The sequence below is a fragment of the Chrysochloris asiatica genome, unplaced genomic scaffold (assembly GCF_000296735.1).
Source record: "Chrysochloris asiatica unplaced genomic scaffold, ChrAsi1.0 scaffold00174, whole genome shotgun sequence".
NCBI classification, from domain to species: Eukaryota; Metazoa; Chordata; class Mammalia; order Afrosoricida; family Chrysochloridae; genus Chrysochloris; species Chrysochloris asiatica.
Genome location: NW_006408692.1, coordinates 1,996,420 through 2,008,260, shown reverse-complemented (window position 1 = coordinate 2,008,260; position 11,841 = coordinate 1,996,420). Strand labels below are relative to the sequence as shown.

The 11,841-nt window shown below is 36.6% G+C and overlaps 1 protein-coding gene across 1 annotated transcript in view; it reads left to right on the top strand.

Annotated features, from left to right (window-relative positions):
• CCDC41 (coiled-coil domain containing 41) overlaps positions 1-11,841 on the top strand; it is a 122,362-nt gene that overhangs the window by 39,119 nt on the left and 71,402 nt on the right. Inside the window, exons 3-4 of the mRNA XM_006871810.1 lie at positions 1,554-1,646; positions 4,275-4,406. Of these exons, the coding sequence (XP_006871872.1) occupies positions 1,554-1,646; positions 4,275-4,406 (225 nt within the window). The remainder of the gene's footprint in view (positions 1-1,553; positions 1,647-4,274; positions 4,407-11,841) is intronic.

The window sequence follows — 11,841 nt, the reverse complement described above, 5'->3', positions numbered from 1 at the left end:
TTATTTGTCCTGTCAGAGTTTGAACTTTTTACAGGGAGAGATGTATTTTGAGTCTTTGTGATCTTTAGAAAGTTAGATTCTTTCTCGTTAGTATCTCAGCTTTTCTGAAAAGGAGATGACAATTGTAGGAAATCCTCTGTACTAGGATTGTTGTTGAGATTAAATAGGCTCATAGTATGCCTGCAATAGTGCATTCTGTATATTATACACATTGCTTTAAGTACAGTAGGCATTCAGGAAAATATTTGAAATAACATATTTGATATGCTGATGAATAAATGAATGAATTAAACTGAACATAAGTCTGAATTTTCATAAAGATCTATATAAAGAGTAACTGTAGACTTTTCTACAATCATTGTTTTTGGTGAAAGTATACACAGCCAAAAACATTGCATTTTGACAGTTTCTGCATGTACAATTCAGTGACCTTGGTTGCATTCTTCAAGTTGTACTGCTCTTTTCACACTGTTCTTCTTTACATATTCAACTCACTGCTCCCTAAGCTTTCCATCTAACCTTTCGAGTTGCTTTAATCAATTTGATGTTACAAACTAATTCTTTAAAAGAACACACCTCAAAATAGATGTACTTTACTAATTAAGATAAACCCTCCAGCTACTCCTCAAAACCTATACAGGGTCGCTATGAGTCAGAACTGACTCGACAGTACTTAAAGACAATAGCATATTTTGATTTAATGAATAATTTAGCAGATAGTTTTGGTTTATGGTTTAAAGTTTAAAGATTATTTCATGGCAGTAGTGTTGGGTGCATGCAGCCTCAATGGTCACATTTTCCTCCCTTTAGATCTGTGTTTTTAGCACTGGTGGCAAATGTTGGGGATACAATAGTGAGTAAAGACTGTGTCTTCAATTTGGTTATTAATTGAGCACTGGTGGCACTGTGGAATAATTACTGGACTGCTAATCACAAGATCTGTTAACCACAAGCACCTACCAGGGTCTCCATGGGGGATAAATTAGACTTTGTGCTCCAATAAAGATTTACAGCTTCAGAAACCCCATATAAGGTTAAGAGTCTGAACCAAGTTGTCAGCACCTGACACCACCAATACCAACATAAAAGAACAATGAGAAGGAGCCTATGTTAGTTGTGGTAATCAGTGAAAGTGAGGTTTTCCTGTTTGAGAATAAATCTGAAGAATTCTATTTAGTAAACAAGATTATTGAATTTTTGTTTTATTTGTATTAGAAAATAAAATATCAGCTATTGTATTCAACATGATAGCTTTGGCTGCCAACATTCCTATTGCTAATAATAACAATGATCAGTATTTTGAATTATCGTATTAATGAATTTTTTTGCATCTCTGAGAGCCTAAAAGTAAAGTTCTGAAAGTATTGTTTCAAACTATGGTTCTTTGGTTCTATATATTTATATAGCGAGTACTGTAAAATGAGCTAAGTTGAGAAAATGTCTGTTAATTGAATTCCATTGTTAAAATTAGGATGAAAGCTTTGAAATTTGTCACGTTCTTTTAATATTTGTGATTTCATATTTAGAATTGTTACTGTTTCTCTACATATTAGGTATTAACTCCACAAAAACTGGAATTGTTAAGAGCCCAAATACAACAAGAATTAGAAACTCCAATGAGAGAGCGTTTTCGGAATCTGGATGAAGTAAGTAGTTTATTTAGAAAACGGCATTAATTTCATGTTTTATGAAACGCCTGTTCTCCTACTCAAGCACCCTGCAGTATCTCCTCTCCTTACTCAGAGTCCTAAGTAAGTGGCCTCTGGGTAGCATCACTTTTCTGACTTCTTTTCCTCTATCAACATTGGTCTCCTTGAAGTGCCTTTGATTTGCCAGAAGTGATACAATTCAAGAGCTCTTGCTCTAGATGTTACTTCTGCCTTAAACACTCTTCCTCCAGCTGTCTGCTTGGCTGACTTCCTCATCGCTTTTGTGTCTTTGCTAAAAGGTTGCTTTCTTTTCCATCAACTTTACTCCTCTCATTTCATCTTTCAACCTGTCCTTTTTTTTTAATCACTGTTTAAACCTCTGTCACCCTGCTCTAACTTTTTTTTTTAAGATTTAAAATTTTTATTAATTTAAAAAAATTTTAAAGCTTTTATAGTGAATTGAGTGCTTTTTCATATGGGAGAACATTGGCTTTTGTAGTCATCTTAATGTATTTTGTTTCATTGCAATGATTATAATTCCCTCCATGCATCATCATTCAACAGTATTTGCATCTATTTCTTCTGTTTTGCTTGTTTTTGATGTACACAAAAACACTCAGAAATATCTAATCATTTAAACAATGAAAGGACACATTCTATAAGCCTGCTTTCTGGCCACCAGCACACAGCCTTTCTCTTTCCATGAGTATAGAGTCCTCAGCTGTTCTATCTCTCTATGTCATCGTCTCTGCCTCCTCTGATATTGCTGATTTTCTGGATAGGGTCCCATATTGCATCCATGCTCTTCTCCCTTCATGGTCCTGGGGTCCTCTATTCCTGGAATGTAAGATTAGCTACTACAAAACGTCTACCTTTACAGTTGTGACCATTGCAATTAGTCATGATAACAATTACCGACTATTGAATTATAAGAAACTTATCCCCATCCTTTCACCAGATGAAACTGATTCAGTGAGTGTTCTACCTTCCCCTGCATACTCTGAAACTAAACTGCCACTTGGAAACATGTAAGCCAGTCACTTTGTGCCTTTATTGCCCTCCCCCCCATTTTAGGTAGCCAGTATCTAAGTTGCCTGCCTCTATCAACCCTGTGTATAGAGGGGGTAGGTTTGATCCATGATGTGAAGACTCCTTCCCTGTCAGTTGGTATTTTGAGCTATTACATCCATAAGTATTACCTTCTCATCTGCTACACAGTTTGCTTATTTTTTTGTGTTTATTGTTTATTATCAGTTTTTTCCCTTTTAGAAAATAAAGTCTGTGAGAACTGGAACCTTTGTGTGCTTTGCTCACTCTTATATCTAAAGTTCTTAGAGCAGTTTCTGGTGTATAGTAAGTAGTTTCTCAGTTAATATTTGTTTGCATGAAAAAATTTCATGTAACCTCAAAAAAGTAAATCTATTACAGTTTTACTTCATGTTGAGACCAGTTTCCTTATAACTAAGTTTTTAGTAATGGGTACAGGATAAGATTGTTAGTATTAAGAATGTTAGGTACTGTGCTAGACATTTTATATATGTTAACTATTTAACAGATATTTGAAGCTTTTTACATACAAATGACCATTGTTGCTTTCAGAATGAACTCTTTGGGAAGCTGTAGTCTAGCGATGTTGCTATTACACAAAGCAAATTGTGGAATATTTATTTTATTATGTCTTACTGGGTGGTAATATCTTTTTGGTATTCTTTGTCATGGTAAAGCATTATGTTTGTGAGTAGGTTTTATTTTTAGAAATAAAAGCACTCATGGGTAAGGCAGATGATCAAGCCAAATAAAAACATAAAAAAAAAAAAAAAGTTATGTCTCTAATGAAATCATGAAACTCACTTTCCTGGTTTGTAAACTGGCCTGAAAGAGAAATCTTTCAACCGAAAATTTACAGGGTGATGAGTATTTTAGGAGACATGCTTTTCTCATCCCCTAATTTCTGATGCATATTGAAATATGCATCTTTTTGCTCTGGTGCGTAGGTCTTATTGAGTATTCAGAGTGTCAGCAGCTTTTGTGGTACATTAGGAAGCAGGGTTGGAGCACCCTAGGGATTGAATGCAATCTTTGTTAGTCAGGAGAGTTTGCACTACATATATTATTTAGGCTGGTGTGTTGAATTGAGTTCAACTGTCAAGGTAATATTTAATTGAACCTTAAGTTACTGTACTAAATATTACAATAACCCTTTGTCTACTTTAAATTGACCTGATCTAACTTTCATAGGTATTTTATACTTTATCATAAAATTATTGTTTCATCTGATTATATTGTTTTGAAAGGTATGCTACATTCTTATATATTATTTTATTAAGTCCAGAGGTCAATGTTTTTTGTGCAGTATATATTTTGATTTAATGATATTCAGTGAAGAGATGAGGTGTATTGAATAGTAATTTGTTGTACTGGCACCTTCTCAAGAATGTAGTAATTCTGTATATTGGAGAGTTGTCATGGGAACTTTTACTAGGTTCATTTATGCTCCTGTGAAATGTATTTCTTTATTTTAGAATGGCTCTTTATTTAAAAATCTATCTGAAAGAGTATTGTTTTTTAGTTAGTACAGATTTCATTTGTAAATTTGTGAAAACTGTCAATCTCCTTTTAATATAGGAAGTGGAAAAGTACAGAGCTGAATATAATAAGCTTCGTTATGAACATACATTTCTTAAATCAGAATTTGAACATCAGAAAGAAGAATTTGGACGCATTTTAGAAGAAGAAAAAATCAAATGTGAATCAGAGGTGAGTGATTGATTATACTGGTGGTGATGGTGGGGTGCTGTCATTCAGTTCCAGTACTTAGCAGCCCTGTAGAGACTTTCTGAGGCTGTAAGTCTTTACAGGAGCAGAAAGCCTCAAGTCATTATTGTTCTAGCAAGTAACATTTCATGATAGTATATTTTTGTAAATCTCAAATTGGAATTAATTATACCATCAATTTTTATTGATTAATTGGTCAAGTATCTGTCACAATTTTCATCTGCTGTAGAGCAGCATTTTTCTTTTGAATGTTCTGTGTTGGCTTTTAGAGATCTTTGTTTCTTCCTTTATTTTGCCTTAGCCAATGGAGATAGAAGACTGTGGGGATTACCCTCATTCAAAGTTTCTTCCCTGATAACCGCAATGATACACTTTTCTTTGCAAATATGAGTGTGGTTTGTCTGTGTAATTCCTAACTTATCGCTTCCCCCTCTACTTCTTGGAACCCAGCCACAAACAGGAGAGTTGTAGCTACCAACCCATACACCTTCTTTCCACTTACACAAACAAGGATTTTACACTTCAGGATGTACCCATCACCTTCATAAAGGGTACTTTGCTCTTTTTGACATCTGCAACGTTCTGTATCTGCTGCCTGCTACATTCACCGCTGATTCACCTCCATTGTTTTTGGCAGGCTTTCTGCTTACTTTGTGGTTTCTTGCCTAGTTTTGTTGGTAACTTAGCTTATGGTTTTGTTTTTCATTTGTCTAGTTGCTTTTGGTTGATTTTCACGATGGAAAGAGAGCAATAATCGTTTTATCCTTGCATATCCAAATTAGAAATCTAATACTAACTTTGGGTTTTTTAAAAAATAGCTCAGTTTCTAACTATATGATGTGTGGCACTGTGGTTAATGCACCAGATTGCAAGCTGTTTGAACTGCAGGGTCGGTGGTTCAAGCTCACCAGCTGCTCCCTGGAAACCCTATACAGGGTTGTTATGGGTCAGAATTGACTCAACGGCACTTCACAACAACAAAATATACAAATACTTGTATATTCATATTACTTCTTTATTTGAAATTGGAGTCCTGATGTGGTGCTGTGGGAAAAGGACTGGACTGTTGAGTAAGGAACCAATTCAAACTCACCAGCTGCTCCTTGAAAACAATCTACAGGGGTCTTGACGGCACTTCACAACAACAGCATCTGGGATTTAGATTAAAAATATACTTACCTTCCTTTGTTGTTGTTGACCAGTATCTAAGTGTCCTCCAGTCGGTTCCGACTCACACTGACCTTGTGTAGAGTTTCCAAAGAGCAGATGGCGAGTTTGAACCACTATCCTTGCTGTTCAAACCAACCTTGTGGTTATGCACTTATCCTAGATTACTACACCAGGACTCCTAAAATTCTTTATCATTACTAAGCATTTAGTAAAAACCAAAACTGTATAATTTGGATCAGACTGATTTATTCTCATCAGTGAACACATTGTTCTATGACTGATACATAATAAACCGTGTGAACTTTGGATCATTGAGTCTGTTAACAATATGTTGTTGTGAAGTGCTGTCAAGTCGGTTCCGACCCATAGCGACCCTGTATAGGGTGTCCGAGGAGCTGCTGGTGAGCTTGAACCTCCGACCTTGCAGTTCAAACAGCTTTGCAGTCTGGCACATTAACCCACAGCGCCATACCAGCAAAATATTTGTAATACCTTTGTGATTTTAAAAAACCCTTTCGAGCTTTAAATGCTTTGTGTATGTATTCTCTCACTTCTATTATAACAGTGAGAGGGATAGCTGAGTTTATTTTCTTCATTTTAAAACGAGAAAACATAATAGGATCAGTGACTTGCTTACAGTCTTACAAAGCAACAGCAGCTAAGTTAACAGTAGAACTCAGGTTTCCTAACTCCTAGCCCAGAGTTTTAAGTTTGAAATTACCAATGGTATGAAGTTGCCTTTCTAATTAGGATCCATTAGCAACTGTAACCTTGTCAAGAAGTTAGTTGATCTATACTACGCACGAATAGAAAAAGCTTTGAATCTGTTATATTATGACAGACTTAGAGAACTGCAGGGGAGCGTGATATCGCTGTAGGATAAGCACTGGACTGTGAACCACATGGTTAGTGGTGTGAGCCCACCAGGTGCTCCATGGGAGAAAGATGAGACTTCCTGCTCCAGTAAAGATTTACAGCCTCAGAAACCCTATACAATATCACTGTGAGTTAGGTTCGACTTGCTGATGCTTAACAACACCAACAAAAAGAATTGCATTTAAAACAGTATGTTGTGGAAACTATTAATGATAAAGATTTCCAGCCTAAAGTGATTTTTGAAGAGTAACAAATTGAAGTTACTATGAATAAAGTGGTACTTTATATTGTGCTTTGCTTTTAAAATCTAACAATGGTTGGTGTTTAGCTGGTAGCAATTATTTCTATCTTCTATTTCCTTAATTTTGTTTTCTTAAAGAAGGAAACCTGCATCTTAAATATAATGATTAATCTGTTTTTCACCCATGAAAGACCAAATGATATTCATTAAAATTTTTAAAGGGTCAGGAGCATCATTAATTTTCAAAATTAGAATCTCTTAGGACATTCTTAGGAAACTGAAGCTAAACTGCTAGCTAAGAAGTCATAATTAGCAGAGCCCAGAAAAGTAAGGCTTTCTGATAAGATTGAAGTATTGTTTTCTTCAACTTTCCAGTTGATTCTGAAGGAACAGTATTAATTAGTAGATAATTGGGAATTTGCTTTAGTTCCATCGCTTATCTTTGTACTCCAGTTTCTATACACAGTAACAGTAAAACATAATGAAGTGATTGTGGATCAGGGAACATCAGAAAATTGTCAAAGTAGAACTTACTCTTGCCACCTTCTGATTTTAAAGTTTAAATAGCTTAAACTGTAAAAATTAATTGAAATTAATTAAGGACTTATGTACAAGCTATTTTACTTCTACAGATAAAAGAAATAACTGAACAATTTTTAGTGTGTTGGTTTTTGAGGAAATACTTAATACTATGTTCATGCTTTTCTGAGAAGCATTCTAGGAAGTTATATGTACCTCAAGATATTCTGAGTAAAAACAGTATATGAAAGAATATATCTTTATTTTATGAAAAAGATGATGCCATGATTTCTCAGTGTACTTTCTCAAAATGTTGTTTAGCCTGGTACTTTATATAGATGAAATTCTGAAGTTACACACACACATTATTTGAAAGTGGTCCTATTATGTTTTCTCTGTTATCAGAACTTTAATTTTATATTATTTTGAAAATATGTCTGAAGAACAATATAGGGATCTTTGTGTTGTTGTTGTTAAGTGCCATCGAGTTGATTCCAACCCATAGCGACCCTGTATAGGGTTTCCGAGGAGCCAGCTGGTGAGCTTGAAACGCTGACCTTGCAGTTCAAATGGCTTTGTAATCTAGCACATTAACCCACAGCGCCCCACCAGGACTCCATAGGGATTTTCAGGTGTAGATAATTGTATGGTAAAGCGCCCTGGTGATACAGTGACTAAGTACTTAGTTGCTCATTGAAAGATCTGCTGTTCTGGCCCACTAATGGCTCTGTAGGAGAAAGATGTGGCACTTTGCTTTCATAAAGATTACAATTTTGGTAAACACTCTGGGGCAGTTCTGAGTCATAACTGATGGGATAGCAATGAGTTTGGTTTTTGATTTGTAATTATATTGGTAGTCTGACTATAAGAAGCAAGGCCCATTCAGTAGGGAGGTATTGAGATCTCAGGAGAAAGGGCAAGGAACACTGCTTCATGTGAAGAACCATCAAAGTTATAGTGTATATAATGATAAATCATTCATGCTCTTCCTACCATCATGCTCTTCAAACTGACTGAGTTTTTTTTCTTGCGTTTGTGATATGTTAATGTGGGCAGGTGAGAAACCAAAGTTCTCATGGCATAAAGGAGAACTTGTCTGGGCCCCTGTTAACACATGCTATTTTTAAAAAACAAATGACTGTTGAGTCATTTCTGACTCATAACAAAATCCTTTATGGGATTTCTGAGGAGGAGCTGGTGAGTTTGAACCACCAGCCTTGTGGTTAGCATTCCAGTGTTCAACCTAGAGCACCACTGGATAATGCATCTCTGGATTCAGTTCTTATGGTGATGTATATATGCTAGTAGACATTGTGAGACCTCTCAAAACACTTCCTTATATTTTGAAAAATTCTGACATTCTAATATCGAGTGTTCCTTCAGGTCCAGATGTTTCCCATATCTAAAATATTCTAAGTTTTTAACCTGCATTCTTGTCAGATTACGCAGAACCACATCCCAATATACAACAGTCTCCCAAATTGAAATCAAATCACCTCACATCTGGAATTATCTGGCATTGCTTTTGGCAGCCTTCTAATTAAGAAAGACTGACATTTTTTATTTCTATATTCTATTTCTTTCTTCATTAAACTTTACTAAAGGGTTTTTGTGCCAGATTGCAGTTTAACAACCAAGCACATAACCATTATACCACCAGGACTCCTGTTAACTTTTCACTATTAAAGAAGTGTTTTAGAAGGTTTGTCTGCTTGTTTATTTAGGGTCACCTTTGGAACTCTTTCAGCTTGTGTGTGCCTCAGAATTGCATACGTGTCGTAATCTGTGAAACTATGTTAATAATATCATTGACTCTTGAGCAACACTGGTTTGAACTGCCCAGGCTCGCCTGTAAGCGGATTTAAAAAAAAATGCTGTGTGATTTTGATCATCTGCATGTGAGGAGTTTTTCAGTAAAAGATTTCTTTCAGTTCTTGGGTAATTTTCATTATGTTTAGTGTAATCATGTAAGCTTTGAGTAGCACCATGAGACCCATTTGAAGTGCCACCAGTGATGCTGGAATTGCTTCCAAGAAGTCAAGACTTTACAGGAGAAGGTTAAATTGTTTGATATGTACCAGAGATTGAGGTCTACAGCTGCAGTTGCTCACCATTTTAAGGTAAATGAGGTCAGTATACAGACCATTGTTATAAAAGTTAAAAAAAAAAAAAAAGTCCTAGGAGCTTTTACTGCAGCTATACCAGAAGGTGTGAAAACCTTGTACTTTTTGTGAAATAATTTTTTACCTCATATTTAAAATTCAACTTTTATGTGGGTGCAGCATATAAACTTACAGCATGCAAAAATCTAGGTTACAAGGCCATGTATGTGATTATTAGGGCTTCCATTGACAGTATGCTACTAGTAGTAAATTTCTGGGGAGTCAAAAGTTATATATGGACATTTGACTCTAGGGTATTGGCACTTCTGCTCCCCGTGTTGTTGAAGGGTCAACTGTAGTGCCTAATTCATGGAATGTTATGGGGATTTAATAATTAAAACATAAAATGCTCAGCCAGGTATCTAGCACAGAGTTGTTGTTGTTAAGTGCTGTCAAGTCAGTTCTGACCCATATCGACCCTGTACAGGTTTTCTGAGAGCAGCTGGTGGGTTTGAACGGCTGACCTTGTGGTTTCAGTCTAGTGCTGATCCTATAGTACCATACCAGGAGTCCTCTGTTAAGATTATAGCTTAGGAAAGCTTATGGGGCTGGTCTCCTCTCATATGGGGTCACTATAAGTTGAAATAAACTCAACAGTATCTAACAACAACATTGTAATTATTAAGGAAGTTGAATTCATAGTTTTAAACCTAACACAAAGAATGGTTTCACTAGAAAATTCTGCCAGGTATTTAAAGAAAATTTTAAGACCAGTTCTACATAATCTCTCCTTGAAAATAGAAGAAGAATTTTACCAATGTTACAACTGGGTAAAGGGCACATAATATCTCTCTGTATTGTTCCTTTTAAGCACATGTGATCCTACAATTATGTGAAATTGTTTAATTAACCATAGGATAAAAAGATATTTTTTTAACCAAATAACATATAAGAATAGTAACAAGCTTCTTTTTGAAAATAATACAAGTCAGAAGACAGGAGAACAATGTTTTTTAAGTATCTAAAGAAAAAATATATAGGAAGTCTAATTCCAGAGCCTGTATTCTTAACAGATTCTCTTTGCTGCATCAGAAAGGTGGTAAAAACTAAGATGAATGGAACAATTAGATATACTACCTTTCTCTCTCTCTCTTTTTTTTTTTTTTTATGTTTTGTGAATTATGTAGTAGTTTACATGGGAGAACATTAGTTATATATTCATACTGTTGTGTATTCATTGCCATGGTTACAATCCCCTCCATGCGTCATCAACCAACCAAAGGGTATACCCTGAAAGCCTGTACCACCCCCCACCCCCCAGTCGTCAACACACAGCCCCTCTCCCTCTCTGGCTCTAGAGTCCCCAGCCACTCCATCTCTCCATGTCATCGTCTCTGCCTCCATTTCTTGCGCCACTCCTACTCTGGGTAGGGTCCTGCTCTCCCCTCTTCTCCTTTGATGGTCCCAGGGAACTCTGCTCCTAGACTGCAAAGTTAATCACTCCGCTCCTTGCTACTAAACGTCTACCTTTACATTTCTAACCCTCACAATCAATCCTGCTAAGAATTATTCACTATTGTATCATAGGAGTCCTATCCACATTTCCTTTCATCAGCCCTGCCTAGACAGGTTGGACACTACTCAGTGGAGATTCTACCTTCCTCCACGTCTTCTAGATCTAGGTTCCCTCTTTAAAGCTTGTAAGCCAGTCACTTCTTGCCTTTGTAGACCCCTACTTTGTGTAGCCAATGTCCAAGTTGCCCATCCCTGTCTACTCTGTGTATGGATGGTCTGGGAATGATCCTTGCTGTAAAGATTTGTTTCGTCTTTTGAGCTACTGCATCCATAGGTGTAGGTCAAGTTCATCAAATTGTATCAGATTATTCCTTTTTTCCTCTTCTTTTTGCTTTTAGTTGAGCTCTGATCCTCCAGTCATTCAAGCCAGGTCAGATGGGTATTATCTGTAAGTGTGGGTGTTCTTATGCATATGCCCTCTCTTCTTATCAGCTGGACGCTTCGCTCTCCACTCTAGTCCTCTGTGGCTATGTCACTGACTCTGGGCCCCAAAGTCCCCAGGTCTTGCCACACTGATGGCCAACCAGGTCTCCACCCAAGTTCGCAGGAATCTGTTGAAAGTTGTAGGGCTTAGCTCTCAGCTTCATTGATGTTTTTCTCTAACTTCCCCTTATCGGTGACCAAAGTGGTCACCAGAGTGTGTATTCCCATTGAGTCTTAGTCTTGGAAGGGAGTTTGCTCTGAGGGGACCCAACCACTTGCCTTGATGTCTTCTGGGTGAGCAACTTGCTTGTTCTTGTAGTAATCAGCTGGATTGCTGTTATTGTTTTGTATTTTTCCTGTTGGTCTTTCTTTCAAGATGTATCTTCTGTTCTTCTAGCTGCTCCAGGCTGGTCTGCTTGTCCTTTCAAGAGAAAATTTCCCACCTCAGAAGATTCTGGATGGGCTTTAGGATTCCATCTGTGGCCTTATGTAATGCAGAGGCTCTACAGGA